General features: G+C 38.5%; 3 protein-coding genes across 4 annotated transcripts in view; 2 read left to right on the forward strand and 1 right to left on the reverse strand.

Moving 5' to 3' along the window:
• The window catches only part of LOC114873887 (tubulin monoglutamylase TTLL4-like), a 119,880-nt gene extending 100,048 nt beyond the window's left edge, over positions 1 to 19,832 (reverse strand). The window contains exons 1-2 of one of the 2 annotated variants that reach the window (XM_029182652.2): positions 19,768 to 19,832; positions 18,843 to 18,900 (exon numbers count right to left, since the gene is read on the reverse strand). The gene's annotated coding sequence lies outside the window, so the exon portion shown is untranslated. Of the gene's footprint in view, positions 1 to 18,842; positions 18,901 to 19,324; positions 19,737 to 19,767 lie in introns of those variants that run through there. The other variant, XM_029182651.2, reaches the window with a different exon arrangement.
• On the forward strand, positions 16,406 to 18,595 carry LOC114873891 (enhancer of split m7 protein-like). Its single transcript, XM_029182664.2, has 2 exons — positions 16,406 to 17,145; positions 17,279 to 18,595. Exons 1-2 carry the CDS (start codon positions 17,071 to 17,073, stop codon positions 17,825 to 17,827), a joined length of 624 nt encoding a protein of 207 aa, XP_029038497.1. The 5' UTR covers positions 16,406 to 17,070; the 3' UTR covers positions 17,828 to 18,595.
• Positions 19,833 to 20,301: 469 nt separating the features above from the next.
• Positions 20,302 to 21,766, forward strand: LOC114873888 (vicilin-like seed storage protein At2g18540). Its single transcript, XM_029182658.2, has 6 exons — positions 20,302 to 20,382; positions 20,521 to 20,754; positions 20,820 to 21,014; positions 21,104 to 21,288; positions 21,359 to 21,479; positions 21,551 to 21,766. Exons 1-6 carry the CDS (start codon positions 20,302 to 20,304, stop codon positions 21,764 to 21,766), a joined length of 1,032 nt encoding a protein of 343 aa, XP_029038491.2.
• The last annotated feature ends 842 nt before the right edge of the window (positions 21,767 to 22,608 follow it).

Below are 22,608 nucleotides of genomic sequence, written 5' to 3' on the forward strand. Positions count from 1 at the left end.
AAAAAGAACACGAAGGGAGGCAAGTCAACGAGTCGACACGCGGCGACCACGAGCTACAGGGGGTCGGAAGGACAGAAGGGCGAGCCACCCTGGTACCCTAAGGATCCACGTGTTCGGGAGATGGCCGAATGCACCAGGTCACGGAATCCCATATAAGGAAGTCGAAGAAAAGAAAAGAAATGAAATAAGGGTGGCGAGCCACCCCATAACTCGTGCAGCACACGAGCTGCCCAATGCACATGCTCGATATTCCCATGGATTCCTTGCCTTATGGCGGCCGACGTGCCGCGGACAGCAAGCATAGGTCCGGTCTTCCCCCTTCCTTCTTTTTTTCCTCCTCCTCTCTTTCCAAACACCATGAGAGATTTCCCCCCTCGTGTGTGCGGACCACGAGCACGGCGTGTGTAGGCACGCACATGTCCCGAATTCCCACAGTCCCGAGGCATCGGCGTCACCTTGTGGGAGAGCCTGGAGAAAAGACGAAGGATGCGCCTCGCCCGTACCGTAACGCGTCCCCTCCGACCCCCCGGCGCCCCTCTTTCAACGTGCCCGCCCGAAAAGCCCATACACGAGCTATCACACGCTTCAACAGGACCAGGACGAAGGACGGCCACGTGCACTCACGTGCACGCGCGCCCTTTTGCCGCGCTTTTTCGAACGGCAGCTCGCCTTTCAAAACACCCAGACGGCTAAGTGCTCCGTTGTTTACCCGGGGACCACGTGTGGACCGGCAGCCGAATTATCAGGTGCGGTGAAACGAGATAGACGGAGAAAATTATATCCTTAGACTATTTATTTTATTCCGAGTGAAGCTTAGACACACGGTGACTCGAAACTGTCAATTATAATAAGAAATATTTAAATTAATTTTTTTAAATAATTATAGTATTAATTCGTAGACTGAAGTACAGTCTAATTAAAATTTGAAAATTATTAAGCTTGTTGCTAAAATTCCTACTACCCTAGATAATTTATTCGAAACTGTTAATTTTATAATAAATATCTAAATTAATTTTTTTAATAATTACAGAAGTAATTCTCCGGCTAGGTATAACCGAATTAGAATTAAAAAATTATTTAGCTTGTTCCTGGAGTTTCTCAAGAAATCTAATATTGCCATTACCTAATTCATGAACACAGTCTTTGCATATCTGTCAGTTGAGAAAGCTGCGAGTTCGGTAGAACTGGATACATAAATTTACAAGTGAAGTTCATGTAACAGCTTCAGTTAAGAAATGTTAAACCATGCAGAAAGAAAATTTCTCTTCCTGGGTGTTCATTTCCAAGGACGTATCGCAAAGAACACGATGTAACTTACTCCCTTCTGTGTCAGGTTTCAAATTAAAGTCAATTTAATTATCATTATGTTTGTGTTTGATCAAAATATAAATGCAAAACCCGTTTCACCGTACGAGTAATCCTATATTTAAAAGATAAAATAATTCAAGATCGAGAAATCATTAATATTCAATCACAACTTATGAAGTTTATTCGATACTTTCGTACGAAGGTAAGTTTCCGCGAAACGGTTGCGAAATTTATTGCAAATTGAACCAACATCGAGATATCTCTTTATCAAACATGACAGAGACTCGCTATTGATATTAATCTATGATACCTTTTTTATTCCCAGCATCCTCGAAACGTTCAAAGTTAATTAACGAACACGTTCGCCGTACGGTTCGACATAAATTTTTATTAGCATCGTGCAACGGAACAGTGACGGCAGTCTCGATAAAATAACACGTTCCCAGAATCATTTATTCCCTATTAAATGAAACAGAAGCTACTATCGCCCTCGTATAAATAACGTTTGTCAGACGTTGATTAAAAGCACCGCGAGCGATGATAATTATCCGCGGGATTTTCATTAGCTACCCTTCAATTACTTAACGAACGCGTCAATCTCCTAGCTTTTTCATGAATTTCATTTTCGAATTAATTATTCAGGTGAAAGGCTGGGGACTGGGTTGATTCTTTGGGTAGCAGGTGAAAAATTTGTATGGAAAAATGAAATGGAATATGATGGTGCAAAATGTTCCGGTAGAAGAGTGATAAGTTGAAGAGCGAAAGGGGTAAATGAGAGGCAATCTTAGCCACCCACTTAATTCCTCGCTCTCCTGCACGAGCCCACGTGTTCACGCGTGGCCACATACGCTCCCTGCGATGCAACAGGTTTCGATTAACACCTACTGCTCTAATTTATTATGCATCGTCACTTGGAATTTCTGTTGCAACAGACAAGTCATTCGAGGTGTAAATAACTCATCGATATGTTTATTCCCTAATTTTCCTAAAATTGCATTCGAGAATTTTAATTGTTAACCCTCGGAGCGCGGACCATGGAGAGAGCCACAATGTTGATTTAATTTTGTAAGATTGAGTCCGAATTTTCCCAATTTTCCTAAAAATAATAACCCTAATTTTCCTAAAATTGCTGAAACTGTTAACTCTCGTACGACGGACCATGAAGAGAGCCACAATTAAGAATACGAAAAAGTACGGACGGGCGGAATAACCGTTTCAAGGAAAAGACGGAACCTATCGATGAATCAAGAAAGGGTAGAGAGACCTTCCCCCTCGGCGTACGGTGGAGGAAAGAAACGACGACGGTGGAGCGAGAAAGAGGTAAGAGAAGAAGGGAGGGAATCCAGGGCACATTCGTGTAATACGGCAGATGAGAGGCTGCAGGAGTCCGTGGGAAACATCCTCGGTGGTTCCTTCCTTAGGAAGGCGTGCAGGAATCCTTAGTGGTCGTGTGCACGTACACGCGAGCGCCGTGGAGGAGTTTCAGGGCAGGCCATCTGCCCGAGTCTCTCACGATTCCAGGCCAGCTGCCGATATCTTCGCATAAGCGTGCATCGTGAAAGAGCCTCCAGGCGCTAAATGCGCGCCGCGCACACTTATTCGCGACTAGGTGTGTTAAACTTCTCGGATGAACCCTTCGCGATTTCTCCTCGCGTGACCAGCATCCCCCTCGACAGCCCTCTTTAAAAAGGTAAGACCCGGAGATTAATCAGCGACGAGGGTTGTCAAACCTCGTGGCGACCACGTGCAATCTACCCTCTCTACCTGTTCTGGGAATTTCCATACACGGTATAGATTTAAATTCAGGGAGTAATGGGCAATAATAATTAACCCTCTAATCACTGTAATTTTAAGGGTATACGATTATTATTAATCCCTTCGAAAATATTTCCACTTAGCTGGAAAGGGTTAATCCCTGAGGACCATTAATGTTGATTACCTGGATTTCCAAATTAAAGCAAGCTAAGAAATTTTCCAAAGATTAGAACCTCTATTAAAATTTATAGATGAATGTTACCTAAAATTCATTTTAAATTTTCCAAATAATAAAAATCGATATTATTACAGTTAACGAAGATTCGACGTTTCCTGTGTATCCAACTAATACAAACACGACAGGGTCGTAAGTCAATAACCGGAGTATGGTAATTTGCATATGCATACGTAGTAACAGAATATCAACCCTAACGGTCTTCCCTCCCCTTCGAATACAAAGTAGAGGTTGTCGTAAATAGATTCCTGACGAGACTGGACTACCTGTTGATGGAACGGTGGGTGTTCACGCCACACGTGCACCTCTACTTCGGTTTGAATTTTCCTGGAACACCTGCACGCACCCCCCGTTGAAACGCAAAGGACTTTTCCGACCGAGTAAATGCAAATGCACCGCCATGTTCCTGTCAAAGTTATCCTTTATATACAATTGCAAATTTTTTAGATTCGTGTGAAATTCAATGTCTGATAAAATGAAGAAATAAATAAAAATTCAATTTTTCATTAATTAATCCTTTTCTCAAATCTTTCGGTATTTTCGTAGGAGAGAGATGGAAATAGGGAAGCAAAAGAATTTCCGTTGTATCGGGGTCAAGTTTAGAAAATGCGGAAACGGTTCGGTTCATTCAATTTCGTGTCCAGCTCGTGCATTGCACGCTTCCACTGAAAGACTTCCTGAAAGGGGGGTGCTTTTTAATTTCTATGGGTTCCAAGCTTTCTAGATCCCACCCTCGTGGTATGTATAGGGGTGAATTCTTCTGGTGTACGTTTCAATGGGGCAGAAAGTGTGGGAACGTAGCCGCACAAGAAACGGACCGAGGAACACCCGTATGGGATCCTGTTACGTTTATGGGGGGCTCGTGCTAAGAAGCCGCATTCGGGGCGAATAAGGAAGCCGCGATTTCCAGCGTATGCGTCAACTTTATCCATTGCAAAATATGAAAATATTATTAATTTAACAACAAATAATTATAAGACAAATATAAGAATAAGAAGACTAGTATTTTCAAGAAAATTGAACCAAAATTAAAATGCAGAATATCTTATTTTCAATAATTATAATAAAAAATAAATACTGTACTATAGAACTTCTTTCTTCTTTTTGAAACAGTTTTATCATTGCGATGGACACCAGTCTATGGGACTAATGATACTTTATTTGTTGTCAAACCAGGTATAATGATGTTACGACACGTGTTTCTATAAAGATATTTGACTATTCTAAGCCAGATGAAGCGGTATTTCTTTCATATTTCAAATGAAAGAAGAATTCCTGGTGGTATTAGTTAATCATCTCTGTGCTAACGGGACACACTTCTAACGGAATACTAAAATATTCTAATGATGGGAAATTTCCTGAAAATAAAAAGTGGTGGGAATACGTATATTACTATAGAAAGATTACAAAACATAATTTAAATAAAAATTTTAATTACGAAAGGAATTACGCAAGAAATAGCTATGGAATGATTGTCTCGTATTGACAATAAAATAAGAGAAATTGCAACAATCATACGGTTGGTAACAGGAACCCATGAAAATGGTGACGGAAGCAGTTGAACGACCGTGAAACTCACATTTCCCAACTCGTTAATCAGTCTGAAAACAGTAATATAGGCAGGCAGCCGGTGTCAAAGAGGGACATTCGCCACGTATAAGTGGCTCGAAAGCATCCTAATTAGGCAATGAAAGGACTCTTTGTGATCCTCGAAAAGGGACTGTCTAAAAGGCCCCGATAACACGTGCGTCAGAGACTTTCGAGAGACAAACCTCAGAGTTACTTCCGACCGTTTCACACGGGACGAACGCGGGAATCATGAATGTGGCTTTGTGTCAAGCCGCTCGTGAAATCACGTCTAAAAGCCACCATGTGGAATCCCGGTACAAAACAGGATCAATTAATAATGAACAAACACAAAGAAGCTGACGTGTCATTTTGTTAATATTAGGACAATCATTATTGAAACGGTTCTGCTGCTCTTATTAATTTCCGAGTTAATTAAAAAGAATTTTCAAAAATTATTTCAGAATTTCTACTAGTGTTTTTTGAAAAATTGTATAATATTGCGAATTGCAGTGAGCAAAATAAAATATTTTTGACAATCATTTAAAATTTCAAAAATTATCTTGTATGCGGTTAAGAAAAAAAAATTTGAAGCTTATTAAAATTGTTCGTTAACGAAATGTGTTACAAAACTCGATCATGTAGCAATAACAAAAATAAGAACGTCGAATTAACGTTAAGTGACGATGACAAGCAGGACGTGTTGCATACCGATTGCATCACGAATAATTAGTCCTGGTGTGTACGAAGCAATTAATCACTACTGGCTACGATACATGTAACCAACATGGCCACACATTACACTCTGAACGAAAGATTTTGCTCCCTGACAGTCGATGCATCAAACGACATTTTTTTTTTTCATTCGCGTTTTGCCAAAACGGTTGCAACTTTTGCCAGGCAATGACTTGGTAAGAAATTGAAATCATTTGTCTCGATCAAATTTTACAAAATTGTATCTCCTTATTTTAAACTGTATCAAAGTAACTCTTGAAGGAACAACCAGCGAATACTACAATAAAGTAATTTCAAGGAACTTTCTTTTCATTCTCGCGACATTCGACGATTATTTATCACGCGGGTTAGTTAAGGGATAATTAATGTGTTTACAGCATTCGAGATTTTAAGCAGCTGCAAATGTGAAAGCGAAGAAAGCAACGCGGGTACAATTTAAAGAATCGCGATCAACAATTTTCCAGTAGGTAATTCCAAATTTATTAGCATTTTCATGAATAAATAAGTGACCAATGGCGTTTTCTTTCATAACTATCGAATTTTATTAACCCCTCTGGCTCTTGTTTATGCACATCATGCTTCTCTTATCGTTCACGTACATCGTTCTTTTTTATGCAGTTATTTTAATATGTAAAATTAGCCAATCAATATCAAATTAAGAAATAAGAATCATGAATTTAATAAGAAATACTTAAAAAAAATTATAACTTAAAATAAAAATTTGTATACCCCTAATTAGTTTAATTATCGAATTTTCAAAATAAATTATTTTTCTCTAAATAAACCTTTCAAAAATTATAGTTTTCATTTTAAGACCCACTTGACACTAATCATTACTAATCCTCTAATTCATTATCCTAATTAATTATCCATTTAATTATCCGCCAAGGAAAAGATCCCAAGTGGTCCAAAAGGAAGTACATATTTTCAGATGTAGAAATCGAATTTATATACGATTGCAAGTGTACAAATGTGAAAGCGGAGAGTATGTTTTGCAAAGAATCGAAAGGGAGCATCTTAACGATTCGTAAGACCCGTATGAATCAGATACCTATCAATGGCGGGTTGTAGAACGATAAGAATCAAAAGAGAGTTCTGATTCCGAGTAACGTAGTGCGACTTTAATTCGAAGATACCGATTCGGACAACAGCAATTCCCGTCTACTCACTTCCCTTCAATTATCCTCTCTTTGATAACAGATTGTTCAACAAATTTTCATCCCTGTTTTCATTAAACATGCTTCAGTCAGATTGAAATGATACCAACGAATAATTATAAATCACACATCAATTAAAAAAGAAAAAAATGAAAATATAATAGAAGAAAGAATACCTGCGTACAAAACTGATATATTATTACGCAGATATACTTTTATCAATTTTGATACAAGCAAATAAAAAAATTATTAAAAATCTCGTAAACTCGTCCATTTGAAAATTATCGAGTACGGGATATCAAGAAAAAGTAAAATAATTTCTAATTTTTCATCATGCAAAATTAATCAATCAATATGAAATTAAGAAACAAGAATCATCTATTTAATGAGAAATAAAATATATAAGAAGAAAAAGAATCATCAAATTATACTTTAAAATAAAAATGTGCAAAGAAACTTGTGTACCCCTAATTAGCCCTAATTAGCCTAATATGAAATTTAAACAAAAAATGTATTTTTTTCTAAATGAACCTTTCATTAAAAAATAAGAATTTATACTTTCTATGAAAATTTGAAAAATAATAGAAGCTTGAAAGATGACTAATGATACATGTTTGAAAACACAATAAATTTGAAAAGTGTTACCCTTATTAATTGCAAGAAATTTCCTGCCTCAACCGTATCCATCGATGATCAGCGGTTCCCAAAAAGCGTTTCGCAGATTTCTCGCGGAAACCCAAAATGAAGGAGAAGAAAGCAATCGAGCGGAAGACAAAGGAGAGAAGCAAGAGAGAAGAGATCGTGTTTCGATATTCCCGCGAGTCTGACTCACCTCGTGCCAGCACGTGTTCTACCTGCCCGCTTTCGAAGGATCCTCACGAGTCCTCCGTGTCCATCCCTCCGCCGCCCTTCTTCACACACGTGCTCACACGTGTATACGAGTATCCCTCTCTCCTCTCTTCCTTTCTTTCAATTTCCCTATGATTTCTCCACTACCTCCATCTTTATTCCCTTTCAATTAAATTGTTAATTATCTTTCATCTTCACAACTTTAGACTATTTTTTAAAAATACTAACAAACACCTCTGAAAATATTTCATCGTTAATTTCCTAAACAAATGTATTCCCTTTCCATTAAATTGTTAATTAACTTTCATCTTCACAATTTTAGGCTATTTCCTTGAAATATTAACAAACACCTCTAAAGATCATCGTTAATTTTCCCAAGCAAATAAAAAGATCCTTACACAATCAAACAGAAAGTCAAAAAATTTCATTTTTCCAACCCTTGAAAACAGTGAACCCCTTTGACCGTGTATCCTGATCGGGCATCTACTTTTTCTTCTTCCGTCAACCGAAGGTAGCTCACTCCCTTCGATGTTCCTGTTTCTCTTTGACCCTGTTTTTCTCTCGCTCCTTGCGAGTGGCTCCCTTTTCAGCATCGCTGCTGTCCTTCGAGTTTCTGTTCGTGTAGGAACGAGGCAAGGCTCGTCCTCGTCTATCTCATCGGTATTCGAGAGGTTCGCTCGGAGCTCGTGGGAAAATGAGGCAGGTGGTAGTTAGATCTCGGAGTCCAGAAACGAGAGATGCGATGCCTTCTCCGCCCGGCAGCGCCATTCATTCGTGTGCACACGCACGTGGGGGCACACCGATCACGTATATTTTCGTGGCGAACCAGGTAGAAACGTATGTGTGCGTAGATGTACGGGTTGTGTCGTAAGAAGCTTACAAGTATCCAGCCTGCTTGTACATATTTTTGTTCGATGACCGAGGTGGAAAACGCCAATTAACGGCCGCCCCTTAACACGGCTTCCGGCTCGATTAAAAAGAAATCAACACGGCGACACCTTTTTACGCGCCCGTCGCGACACACCTTCCGTCAGGAATGATTTTTATAAAATTACAAAAGCTTCAGGAAATAAATCGAACAGAATGGTGATTCTTAAATTTGGAATAATTTATATTTTTCCTGAAAATTTGCAAAATTATGAGAATTTCAACAACGGTCCATAATTGTGGACGAAACGCAGACGAGTTCTGTACAGTCATCGCGATGACTTCCTTCTAGGGTCTCGTCTCAATTTCGAAGAAACTTATGAGAAACGTGAGTCAGCCCTTCTGGAATTTCGGGATAAGAAACGGCCACGTCTATCAAGTATACCTGTGGACACGTCCAGCGTAGGTGGTCCCTGCTAACATTTCTGAAAGCTGCGTCACGAAGAAGGTCGAAGAAAAATCAACCCTAATCTACCATGGAATAACTGGGACCCTTCAAAAGCCATAATTCTTTGCTTTTTAACAGCAAAGTTTTCAAGAAAAAAATATTATATTCTAAAGTGATGTTCCTTTTTACATAGGGAAATTTTGATTCGTTATATAAATTGATAATATTATTGCAAGATTTTCCAGAAGGAAAATTAATGGATTTTATTACCTGGCTACCGGCAATTTGTATTGGTCATCGTTTACCATGGGTGCAAAGGAGAAAGCCCTTAATTTCCAGTGTCTCAGACCCGTGCTCGACACAATGCGCCCTGTCCCTTTTCAGCCTGGCTGTTCTCCCCTTCAACGGGGACCGGCTGCGTGCTATACGCGTGGGAAAACCGAGCACGTGCGCAATCTTCAGCCTAAGACCCCACAAAGGACCCCTTTGGGCTCCTATCGGGGCCACTTCCCCCTTTTCAAGACGCCCTGCCATAGCCGAGACCCTCGCTCCTTTGGCGATTTTAACTCCTATCGCGACACCGGTTCATCTGCATTCCCTTGTCGAAACGTCTGATTTTCTTATTTGCATACGTCTGTTCCTTTTTCTAACATCGTGTTTTTCTACTGATATCGTGTTGAGAGATTTCGAAACCGATTTCGACACTTGGGAAATTATATTATAAAAAATTTGTTATTTTCTTGGAAAATAATATTTTCATAGAGAATAGAATTAATTCTAAATATTTTAAAATAACATAAGGAGAAGAAACTCTAAATACTAAAATTTCTGCACTCCTAATTAACCCTAATTACCCTAAATATGAAATTTAAAAAAAATTCTAGACATCTATTTTATATTATATTTAATGATCACATAAGTTGAAGAAGATCAATGAATTATACTTTAAAATAAAAATTTACAATTAGCACTGATTAGCCTAAAAATGAAATTTTTAAAAAATTTGATTTTTCTTTAAATGAACCTTTCAGAAATTATAGACTGGACACTAATTGTACGTAGATTGATTTTAAATAATACAATATGAACAATGGAACTAAGCATCGGATGTCTGATATAATCAATAAACGATTCTACCTGGCTGTTACCTGTGACCCAAAGCACGTGGTAAAGCCTTCTCACATTGCCCTGCCACTTAATTCCTATCTAACTATATTCAGTTGATATAAAACACATTTTACAATTAGTGAAAAATTATTCTAAATAGAAAGATTTAATTTAATCTTGAACCACGAGTGAATGCAATGACCTATAACCAAAAATTTGATGATAAAAAAGAAAATTTAAAGTGGTATTAATATCACGTCGCTTACGCAAGGTATCGGGTGAAAAGTTTAACTGAAAAATAAAAGTATCTTACTCTGAATAATTGCAATTTTAGAGTGCCATTCCGTATACGATCATTTTCATTGCGGTATTCAACGCGTTAAGCTTCAAATTAATATGCCATCAGTGTACTTTTACACGTTTCGAAATCGCTCATTATTAGCCATTCTATATTAAAAACGTTAATAAAGGGCTTACGTAGTCATTTTCGTTGAATCTTAAGCTTCAAATTGATATACCATAAATACTACCTTACGGTACCTTTTATATTTCATCAAATCGGTGGCAATCTTTATACCTTTCAAACCAAACTAACAGAACTTCCTATATTGAAAAATGTGTTTTTTTTAAATAATTAAAAGACCGAAAAAGCTAAAGTATGGTATCGAGAAAACTACCCCATTAATAATATTAAAAATCAAAAATAAATATACTATTAACCCTTTCGCTATTGTCATTTCCGCTAAGACTTTTATTCCAAATTATATTTCCTTCTTCAAATTTTAATTATTTCAATATTCGATTACCCAAAAATGTCTACCCTTATAAGAAAGGGCCTCCTGTATTTTGATCGAAGGAGGTCGCGAAGGTCGCAGGAAGGAAGTCAAGCTATTCAGGTTTAACCGGAAGATCCTGAGGAAGCGGAGCGAGGTCGTGTTCCGTACACGGAAGCGATGACGTGTGTCGGTATTGTGAGCACGTGCCACGAGGTAACGTTCAATTAAAAAAAAAAAAAGGAGGAAAGAAAAGGGAGGACGAAGGGGGCAGAAAAGGCCATTTAAATAGAGCGAAGTGCACACACGGTGTGTGCACACAACGCCAGGTGAACTCGACATTCCGTGAGAATGCTCTCACTTCTCCTTCTCTTTTTCATTCTCTTGTTCTTCATGGTTACTCTGCCTCGAACAGTAGGTCAGAAGGTCCGGTAGATGTTAACGGCACCGCATGCAAATTTCAGCTCCTCTAAAGCCAACCAACAGACTACGTGTTTGCCTCTGAATTCGCACAGGAAATCGCTTCCATAACGTGTAACGTTTTTGTTGCAATTTTTAACCCTTCACTCTTTGCAGCAGGTCTTAACCACTTAGCGTTCAGTAATATTACGGGTCAGGATATGTCAGTGTATTCATCAGTATGCTTTCAACAAAAGTGGCTTTCTTTGCAAATTTTTTGCTTTTTAACTGTAGAAAACCCGTGGGGTTAATAGCGTCTCATTTTTGTAGGTATTTTTAAAGGTACCATCTCACAAAATGAAAATTAATTAAAATACAGAGTTCTATATCGTACTCCATTTATTCAGTTTTAATGATAAATAAAATTTCTATATAACTTGGGCTATTTTGCATACTAAAATTGTTAAGGAACTTAACCCTTTAACAGTGGAGCCTGGGACTCTCTCCGTGGTCCGCCGTTCAAGAGTTAAATATTGAAATACAATAATTAATAATTCTACGTGTAATCAGGTACTGTAAGAACCGTGAAAGTTATAACAATTTATGTGTAATAAAATTTCCATCGGTTTGATGGAACGCCAGATCCAAAAGGGTTAATTTAAAGTAAAAGAAATTAAGTTAATCCGACCCAACAAGTATTTATATTCAACAGGTATTTTATTTAAATCGAGAATGATACCGAAAAGTCATAAACATGGAATTCTGATTAAAATGGAACCGATACCTTTCTAATCTCTATTATTTATAACACAACCTCGATCTTCGGTAAATTGTATTAACGGAACATTCTATTATTCGAAAAGGAACTGCCCTGTGTTTACGTTCTAAGTAGTATTTCCTTGAAGCAGATGAAATTATGGTTAACGGGAAACAATATTGCAATCACAGAATTGAATTTGAAATGAAAATTGCACTACCCTTGCATTAAAATTGAATAATAATCAAATTTACATAGCTCTGTAATAATAGAAAAATGAAAAATACACGATTCTCCCTTAGATTTTAATTATAATTTCATCTGGTACGAATTTATGATAAGCATTTATCAAAGAATCCAACAAGAGATTGTAAATTTTTTGTTCGTGAAACGTTGTTAGAAGATAATAAAGAAGATGCATTTCTCTATTCTCTTCGAGACCCTTCAACATTTGCATACCATTTGTCCCTGATCCTAACAGCATCGTCTTAATGAACGTCAAGGCAGTATAATGAAAAATATTAATGATCCAACCGAAACAGCAGCTAAGAAACAAGGAATATAAAACCTGAACATACAATGTGAACTTTTTCGTGCCATAACCGTCATGGTCGTAACGCCAATAAGCCAGCCCTTGATGAGCCACCATAATATTTAAGATGTATACCTTGTCTACCTTTTTTGGGATCGTGACTTTCAAAGGGTTCCAGATACAATGTAGCTGCGGTATGCCTTTCTGATATCTGATCCTCGGCATCATGCAGAAAGAATTTTTCTTTACAGTTTTAATAATCAAATTTGAGAATTTCATTAATTTCATAGGAGCTTAGAAGCATAAAATTTCCAAAAAACTCAATTTTCTTTCCAATTTTCAAATCTATGTATTATATTAATATTCATCTGTGTACAGATAATCTAAATAAACCAAATGGTTATTATTAAAATTTTAATTCCAATATCTACACCTAAATCCACACTATCAATTCTTAGTTCAAACAAAGGATGACACATTGAGGATCAAATTAGGCAATGTTTCAACCAGAGGCAAAAAAGTTCTCACGAGGAGGAGTTATTAGAAGCATCCGGTTGTTATCTTTCGACAAAACCCCTATAAAAGCCCCTTCGATATTACGAAGGAAATCGACGCGTGCGAACCGATGTCACAGGGGTTGATATTCGAGATAGGGGAGAAAGGGGATCATGATTTCGTTGGCACGAGCCAAACGGCTCGCGACATATGTTCACGAACAGCTGATGTACTTGCTAATAAGCCTCCCTTCCTGTCCTCATAAGCGATACTCGATAAGTGTACACGAAACATGGGAAAACTGATGAGAAAATTTGTTAACCTCGCACGTGTTTCCTCGTTAAAATGACACGCTTTATAAAGGATATTATAAGTGAATCTAATATATAATAATAGTTAGCATTTAGGTCTGAATTAGATTTTCTATAAACGCTCGAACGGCGGACCATTTTGTTTAAAAATTATACATTTAATTATTGTATGTTTTGTACAAAAGAAAAATAAATTTATTCCCTTACTGTCGAATAGCTCTGCAAGAAATATTATGCAACTCGCGAGTCTGTCTCTTGACTGCGCTCACTTCCGGTTAATCCGTGCATCGTTTCAGCACGTGCTAGCTTACGCGTTCTAACGCGTGTAGCAGTGCACGTGGACTAACAGAGGCATTGAATTAAGTTTATATTATTCCACCAACACAGTCGGAAGTTCGTGTTGCCCTGCCAGATCGTGCAAAAACAGCGAACAATGAACGACACGTGAGAGGAAGCTGACTTGGAAATCAAGTCGACACGTGGCTGCATTAAGTCTCATTCGGTTTCCTTTTTAATGAACTGTCAATTATATTACGATAGTCCTCGTGGGACATAATTATCTTCAATATAAAGTATTGTAAATGAACAGTAATGGAGGTTGAAGAATTTTTAATAATTTCATGGCATAAAAGTATCATGAAATTTAACTTGTGATATATCGATTTAAAGCTTAAAGTGTAATTAAATTTTATGCAACAATTTAATATATAAAAATTATTACTTTGATTATATCTATAGCTCACTCATTTTGTACTAAGAATATTATGAAACTTTAAGCTTCAAATTGATGTATTATAAGCGCTATTTTATGATACTTTTCTGTCATCAAATCATATCAGAGTTTATCAATGCCCTTTGGTGCATCAGCGATACGGTTACTCGCTATTAAACACGCGAAAGGCTTCCTTGAATCTATCCAAGGTTTTTCATTTTCATTTTTTGCCCCAGGAAACCTTGCAATGTATATTGTTACACGCGAAGAGCCTGCTGAACAATCGAAGCAAACTCCGCAGAGCTGAAACACCGTGATATCCCATGATTTTTATATCGAATTTCAAAAATTCTTTAAACATGAAAATATTCCATTAAAGAGACATATCATTGCGAGCCGGATTCAATCCGCCTCGAGTCGATCCAATTTAATTCCATCGAGCAGAAGGGAAAAGCGAATCGAAGAGAGCCGAGAGAAAAAGGGGTAAAACGAAGAGGAGATTCGAGTTATCTGAGGATCACGTAAGCTCTACGTGAAGGTGGCGGCGTCGTTAAGGACACGTGCAATTGGCCAGCCTGAAGGAACAGGGGAAAAAAGAGGAAGCCCGAGAAAGGCAGGGATGAAGAAGGATGGCTCGTAAAGTCGCGGTAGCAAGAAGAAGGCGGCCGGACGGGACGTGGAACTTTGAGACAGGGTAAAGAAGAAGGATGAAGCTGACGCGCGTAATTATTCGGTGCGAACGATGTTTAAGTGCCCCTACTCGCGATGAAATAAGCGAGCTCGGTTGGCAGGAAGAAACGAACTGAGGTTATGGAAAAAAGAAAAACTTGACGGCGAAGGATAGAGAAGGGATTGGAAAGATGCGAACGGGAAGGATATAATTCAGCAAAAGCTTCGACGAAATTAGTATCTGGAAGTGCTTCCAGCAACAGACAGGATGTACACGTAAAGCGTACCGGAGATATTCATTCCGTACGATGACTATCCGAAGCGGGGAACGGTTTTACGAGCATCTTCGAGAAATTAAACCTCGGTATTACGAATACTCCTCCGGGCTACTTTCCAACGATTTTCGACAACGACCGCGAACCGCCTCGGGTGAAAATTTTTAATAGTTCCTAAATATTCGGGTGATCACAAATCATACACGTTAGAAATTGAATCCACGTTTAAGATTGACCTAAAATTACTTTCATTTACGTACGAGGATACTTTCGAGCGGTTATGTGTACTCGTTGCCGTTCGAGCATCGAGAACGAGAGATGGAAATCACTTTCGGCTGGTTGTTACGTGTAATTGCGGCGCCGTTTGAGATTCCAACACGAATTTCATGGCTCCGTGACTGCGGCAGAAAAGAATTACCAACTCCATAATACGAGCACCTTTTGGCAACTCTAAACTTTGCAATTTATAACCCAGTAGTAAGCTTATCATTATAATGCCTCTCTCCATGGTCCGCCGTTCGAGAGTTGATACAAAATCTAATTAATTGGAATTAAATATTAAGAGCAAGGGTGTTAGTAATTAACGGAAATTTTAAAACGTTGCAAAATAAGTTTTGAGTATTTTCGATTTCATAACAGAGTCAATTTATTTGGAGCAAATAATTTGCGCCTAACTGCGTTTCAATAAAGTATCCCCTATTTATAATCCTCCGACCCGGCAATATAATCCCCGAATGATATAATCCCATTTTACAACCTAATTATTACTTCCCGAAACAAGTAGACGGAAACGCGCGAGACCCAGCTTAGCCAACTAGTCGCTCGGCAATTAAAATACAAAAGCATAGAGTGGTAACCGCGGTCTTTCATCGTTGTAACAAACGAGCTCCTCGAAACGTCGTAGAAGAAAAAGAAAAGCAAAAGAGCCTACGAAACGAAGGACGGTTAATTATCGCGTGGACTATTGTCCCTGCCCATCCCCCTCCGTACCGAAGAGGAGACCCGGCGCCCACACGACAATCGTAATAAACGATTCATCACATCCTTTTCATAACGTCAAGTTTTATCGCGCAACATTTGTCTCCGCATCCGCGGCGGGTGTATCTCACGCGTGGATTTAATATGCGCGCCGGAAAATGATTGATCAATTGCGGAGAGGAAGCTGAGCGTAGATGGTTAGGGTACGGGAGGGTATCGCGTCGCGGTAGCCATAGACACACGTAGCCGTGATTCGGTTAACGTGTAACTAGTGGGATTGCGATCAGGGAGAACGTCGGACTTGTGCCCAGCACGCTCCACGAGGTTGCTCTACCAGAAGAAGGAGAGCGCGATGGATGAACCATGAAAGTGGGAAAGAGAGAGAGAGAAAGGGAGAGAGAGGATCGCGATAAGAAGACGTAGCACGAGTAACCACCTTTGGGTCCGCTAGAATGGGGAAAAAAAGGAGGAAGAGAGCTAAGGGGGGTGTAACAAGGAGAACGAGCAGCTCTCTCTCTTGATTTTACCTGAAGAGAAAGAAAAAGGAGGTGGATAGGTTCGGGGTCCTTCCGTATGATCGCACGTTCGTGAAATAGTAAGCCGAAAGGAACCAAGATAGAGAGAGAGAGAGAGAAGGAGAAGAGAAGGTTAAAGCCGTGCATACCATGGCACGACCAACAGAGAGGATCAGACGAGGTAGGAAACACGGGCCCGGAACGGTAGGTGCAATAAGGACGAAGAAACGGTGACGATGCTTGGTGTGGGCGCGTGTCTGGCAGCTGCCGCTTACAGGTGGTGTGCTTGCTTGGGAACCAACCTCTACGGACCGTTCCCACGGAAGGCCTGTCCCCCACTCCCGGACCCTGACATCAGCCCCTCGCCCCACCCAGCCGAAGGGTCCTTGACTATATAAGCTACAGCCTCGCCCGACAGCCACCACAATCACGGTGATCGTTCACGAAGTTCGAGCTGGACACGCGTACCCACTCGTTGCGTTTCCATCGAATCGAGCGATACCCGGTAATCGTAGAGGAGATCATTTCAAAACTGACCTTAACTATCTGTGCAGAGACTTTTAAGTGTGATTAACGCGGCTATCAGTGCAGTTTATCGGTGTGTGATCATCTATTAAAGGATTAATCATGCAGATGCACGAGCAAATGATGATGATCGATGGACAGGAACAGCCTATATCCAGGACTTATCAATACAGAAAGGTAAGCGTCTTCAGAAGACATATCCACTTCTCATCATCCCGGCAGATTCGATCTTGAGTTCCTTAAATTCTTCCCGCCAATTGGAGATTCTTCAATAGTATTCTACAATGGTTCCTTATTTTCAAATTCTCAGGTGATGAAACCTATGCTTGAACGCAAACGTCGGGCAAGGATCAACCGGTGCCTGGACGAACTGAAGGACCTGATGGTGACTGCTCTAGCTGGCGACGGTGAGAACGTTGCTAAACTGGAGAAGGCTGATATCCTGGAGCTGACCGTGCGTCATCTTCACAAACTCCAAAGGCAGCAAAGACTTTCCGCGAACCCGGTGATCGACGCTGATCGCTTCAGAGCTGGGTACACGCATTGCGCCAACGAAGTCAGCCGTTGTCTAGCAGCCACTCCCGGAGTCGACGTAGCTCTGGGTACCAAGCTGATGACCCACTTGGGACACAAACTGAACTCAATGGACAAAACTGGACCTTTGACCATCCACGTGGCAGCGCCTCAATCTTCTCCATCATCCAGCAGCGAACTGAGCTCGGACGAATACTCCATGCCTCTGACACCGGCCTCCAGTCAACCTTCTCCGGTTCGAACGGACGTCGAGGGCATCTCGCAGAGCCACCAAGGTCTTCTCCAGGTCGCAAAACCCAACGAGCCGATCTGGAGACCCTGGTAATGGGTATCGGCCAAGGGACTTGAACGGGCAAAACCGTCGTACCCGGTGAACCGAGTTCTCAAGACCGGTGCAGGTTTGATCGCCGGTCGCGAAGAGGGAATGACCATTGATGGACGAGAGAACTGGTCCGTCTCGTGGAAGAACCATTTACCGGTGTTGCAATTTTCTCTGTGATCTGAGCGAGTTACTCGCGCATCCTCGAGACGAACGTCGTGACGGAGAAGAGGATTTCGATTCGGACGAGATGGTTCGAAGGATAGACTTAAAATTTTGCTCAAGACACTCGAAGTGAAAGAAACTTATCTGTTCTCTTTTTTCTTTTTTTCTTCTCTCTATTGTAATATCTTCGTCCGTTAGGGCATAGATTGTACATGTTAATTGAGCGTTGTATTAGTAGGATCTCGATGTAACGACACGCCCGCATACAAGGATGCGGCTCGAAGCTTTAATTTACTTGACGGTTAGAGTTTTCTATTGTTTATTTCATAAGTTCTATCGAGAAAGTTTTTATTTTGTCCATTTTGGCGGCAAAGGGATTCGAATACAAACGTCGATTCGTTTTCCCGCCAAATGCGTTGTTATATAAGAATCTTCTCGGCCAATGAATTATAGATTCGACGCGATTGTTTAATGATCGGAAACTGACGACTGCTTGTGTATATGGCCGAGCAGAGGATATTGTGATAAAGAAACGTGGTACCTGTGATATTTACTGTAGACGTAGGGAAATTATGCTAGATTTTTAATAAACATGTTTCATTGATAAAATTTTTGTTCTAAAATTTATCCTATTTACCATTTCCTATTACCATAATCAATATAGATATTCCTACATTTGTATAATTAATTTTTTAATATATTCTGATAATGCATAGTTGCAAATGAAATATTGCGTCTTTGTAATTGTATCAGTTAATCAGAGTTATTAGGTGATAAGTATTTCATGTTTTGAATAATTTTGCAATTAACAGGTTTGTTAACCTTGTGGAAGAATTGAAAGTTAAAGATCACTCACCCTATCAGGACCTCCTGAGATCAGAGCACCACCTTCCTTCCCCTCCAATCACCTTCACCTGAAATATCAAGAATATTAATGTCATTAAAACAAATCAGAACACTTTATTAATACTAAAAATATTCAAACACCTTTCATGTATGCCATTTCATTTTCTACTATTACAATTTTATCAAACTATTTATTCAAACAGGTACTCATAAAATATAATTTGAACTAATTCTTGTAAAACAATCAAAGTTTTATTTGTATTAAACAAAATACGAATTTTATAGTATATTTGCAGCAAACGAAGAGTGAAATTAATAAAACGATTAACTCTCGAATGCGCGCACGAGCAATTGACACAACAGTCGCAATCGATAAGAGCAATCGATCGCAATCGATACGTAACTGCGATACACTGCCGTCACCGATTGCCGTAGAATAATGAAAATTATAACAGAACAAAGCACTGAGATAATACACATATTGTTCCTTACACCGTATTCCTTGTATTCAAATCCTCTTTACGTATTATGGCGTGCCAGTTAACGATGCTCCGACATACGTACACGGATAAAGGGTTAGGTTAGTATTGAAAACACAACTACGCTCCGTTTCGAGCGATGCTTTAACGAAGAATGCTTGCATACGTAGCTGGAATACGATTTCCCCAACGAAACGTTTCTATGTTATGCGTGATAAGCGTCTCTTATCAACAAACGCAACTCTCTACCAAGGTTAATTACCGATCTACAATTTATTATTGCAGCGTTGGCGGCACACGTGCGAGCATCGAGTAAATAGAAAACAACGCGGTAACGCGTTGATAATCCGTGGCTTTTCACGTAACGAATCGCAACACATAATCGTCACGACAATAGATGAACTTTAGGTATATCTGGAGAAACCGTAAACACTTTTATAATGGTATTATACTCACTTTTCCGAGAAGGAAACCGCCACTCAGCTGTAGCACGTGCTGTCATCACAGGTGCACGACCGCGCTCCGCGGCCATCTTGCGGCGGTTTATGGACACACTTGAAACGGAGATTTTTCAAATTAAAATAAAATATGCAATAAATAAAATGAAATATGGGATATTATAACATAAATAATATATATTATATGTATTCTCTTATTCTACATGAGAAAATAGAAAATTTATTCCACTTGCAGAGAACTGCATTATCAGCAGAGTAAAAACTGCATCGATAATGCAATTTAAAATTACAGTACCTAAATGAGTATTCTTCTTTTGTAAATTTAAAAGTAAATCTTATTTCATCTTTGATTTTGTCAAAAAATTAAAGCAATTAAAGGATTAAATATTATCGATCGCTTTCAATTCAGTTTCCAAGACAACGATTGCGGTGTGTACAGTAATCTGCAGTTATTATCACATCAGCAATGGAAGAAATTGTATTTCGCATTATTAAATATTAAAACACACATTGTTGGAGTTGAATTGCAATTATGGTGCAAACTCAAGTCATTCAGCACGTGGTGCCTAATGTCTGTTGCCGGAAACCAAAGAAACCAATGAAAAATGTTAAAGTATGTCAACCATTATTAACTTTTCGAATTAATTATAGAAATTATATCTATGGAATTATTTTAAATTTAGTGATGTTCTTTGAGTAATATTTTTTGTAAAATGTCAATATTGTTAATTTATAAATAATTATTATATAGACAAATTACAAACAGATACAAAAGAATTGCATGAAAAAGAAAGCACCTGTATCACACCCTCAAAATACAACTTGTGAGCCTATTTCCTGTACAAAGGAAAAGAAAACCGAGAACGAACATAAAGAATCAGACGAAGTTAAAGAAGAGAATCACGAAGAAGATAAAAAAGAGAATCATGAAAAAGTTAAAAAAGAGAATCATGAAGAAATAAGAAGATTTACAACTGCTGTGGAGGTAAAAGAACAAATTCCATTATTTCTTGTTAAGGTTTAGAACAATTTAAATTTCTTTTCCAACAGGATATTAAGAAGAGAAGAAGAGAAGAGCGACTGGCAAAGCAAAAACAAGCTGACGAAGAAAGAGAACGGTTCGTTAAAGATGCTGAAGAAAAGAAAGCTGCTGAAAGAGCAGAAATAATAAAAGAAGCGAAAAGAATAATTTTTTACCGGAAACCAATGTGTCGGCGAATTAATCAGGGTCTCGTAGTTTCCGAGGTACTTGAATTAAATTTGAAAAATTATAATAGAATATTCTACGCCACAAAACTTTTGTTTTATTTTTATTTTTTATCTTATCCTAATAGTGCTTAAAAGAATTGGAGGAACAACTTAAATTTCGGGAAACTATTAAAAATATAGATAAAGAGGCGGAAATTGCTTATGTGAAATCGCTAAGGGATGATCTGGCAAAGTATGAAGAAGAAACGAAAAAGAAAGCGGATGCTTATCTTGAGAAACGAAAAAGTTATGCTACAGAATTAAGGATGCAGTAGGTATACCAATATTTAAAAAAGAGTTCTTGCAATTGTCTAATAAAAAATACTTGTTAATATCCTTAGAATCGAAGAAATTCAAAGATCAACGAAAGCTGAAGAAAATAGAAAATTCCAGGCTGAAAAACAAGAACTATTAGATACAAATAAATATTTGATCGATGCTAAGGAACGCGAAATGCAAGAAGTTAGTCTTCGTGATTTTATCATTTCTGAATTCTTTATTTGTAAAAATCTAACGTGTAAATATGTTTATAGTTGTTGAACAAGAAACAAAGACTGAGTCAATTTTTCAAAGACGCGATCGAAGAGAAGAAGCAATTCAATTTGAAACTTAAATACGAGGAGGCATTCGAAGATCGAGCGATTGAAATTTATCAAAAGGCTAAAGCACGAATCAGAAAGGCACATAAAGAGATGATACTGAAGGAGAAGAAAGAAAGAGAACGTAGAGGAGATGAAACAGGTGAATGAATTCTATTTATTTGCAGCTATATTTTAAATAATGGATTACGATTGTTTAAATAGGTGAAAAATTCCGGTTATTAGTACACGCTCGGGAAGATAATTTCGAGAAGAATTTCAAAAGAGCCGTGGAAGAGCAAGAGGCGGAATTCCAAGAAAAGGAGAGGATTCGAAAAGAACGTGATCTAAGAATGAAAAATGAATTGCAAGATTTTAAAACGGAAACAGCGATCGCCAAATCGAAGCTTCTTCAAGAAGAAAATGATTTGAAAACTTGGGAAGTGATGCAAAGATTTAAGAAGGCTCAGTGCGACAAAGAAACGGAAGTCGAGGAACGGAAACGAAATTGGAATAAAAAGATGGAATACGCTAAATCGTTGAAGAAATACATCGTAAGTATTCAAAATATGTATCGTTGGTTTTTATTATTTTTTAATATATCTGTAGAGTGAAAAGGATGCTGAAAGGGAACAAGAAAAGCTTGCTGAAAATAAAGTTAACGACATGAGTGAAAAAATTATTGATAAAGAAAATAAAAGGGTTCTTGATTATGCTGATGAAGTGTTAAATGAATCCAAAGGTGTTAGACCATTGTTTCCAATTCTCAAAGCAGTGGAGGTATTCAAAATTTGTTAATAAATAATTATCGAGTCCTATTTTCACTTTACTGATTTTCTTCTTAATGAAGGATTGCAAGAAAGAAATGGGTCTATTGCCAGCGAAAAAAAGAGAAGAAACATTGGTTGATACAAAGCCTAAAAAAAGAAGAGTTCCACGTGTTTGCACAAAACTTGTTCCTGAAGACAAGATTTGTTACTTGTAGAAGAAACGTCAAGAATCACTTGGAACAT

This window comes from Osmia bicornis, chromosome 10, assembly GCF_907164935.1.
Source record: "Osmia bicornis bicornis chromosome 10, iOsmBic2.1, whole genome shotgun sequence".
Classification (NCBI taxonomy): domain Eukaryota; kingdom Metazoa; phylum Arthropoda; class Insecta; order Hymenoptera; family Megachilidae; genus Osmia; species Osmia bicornis.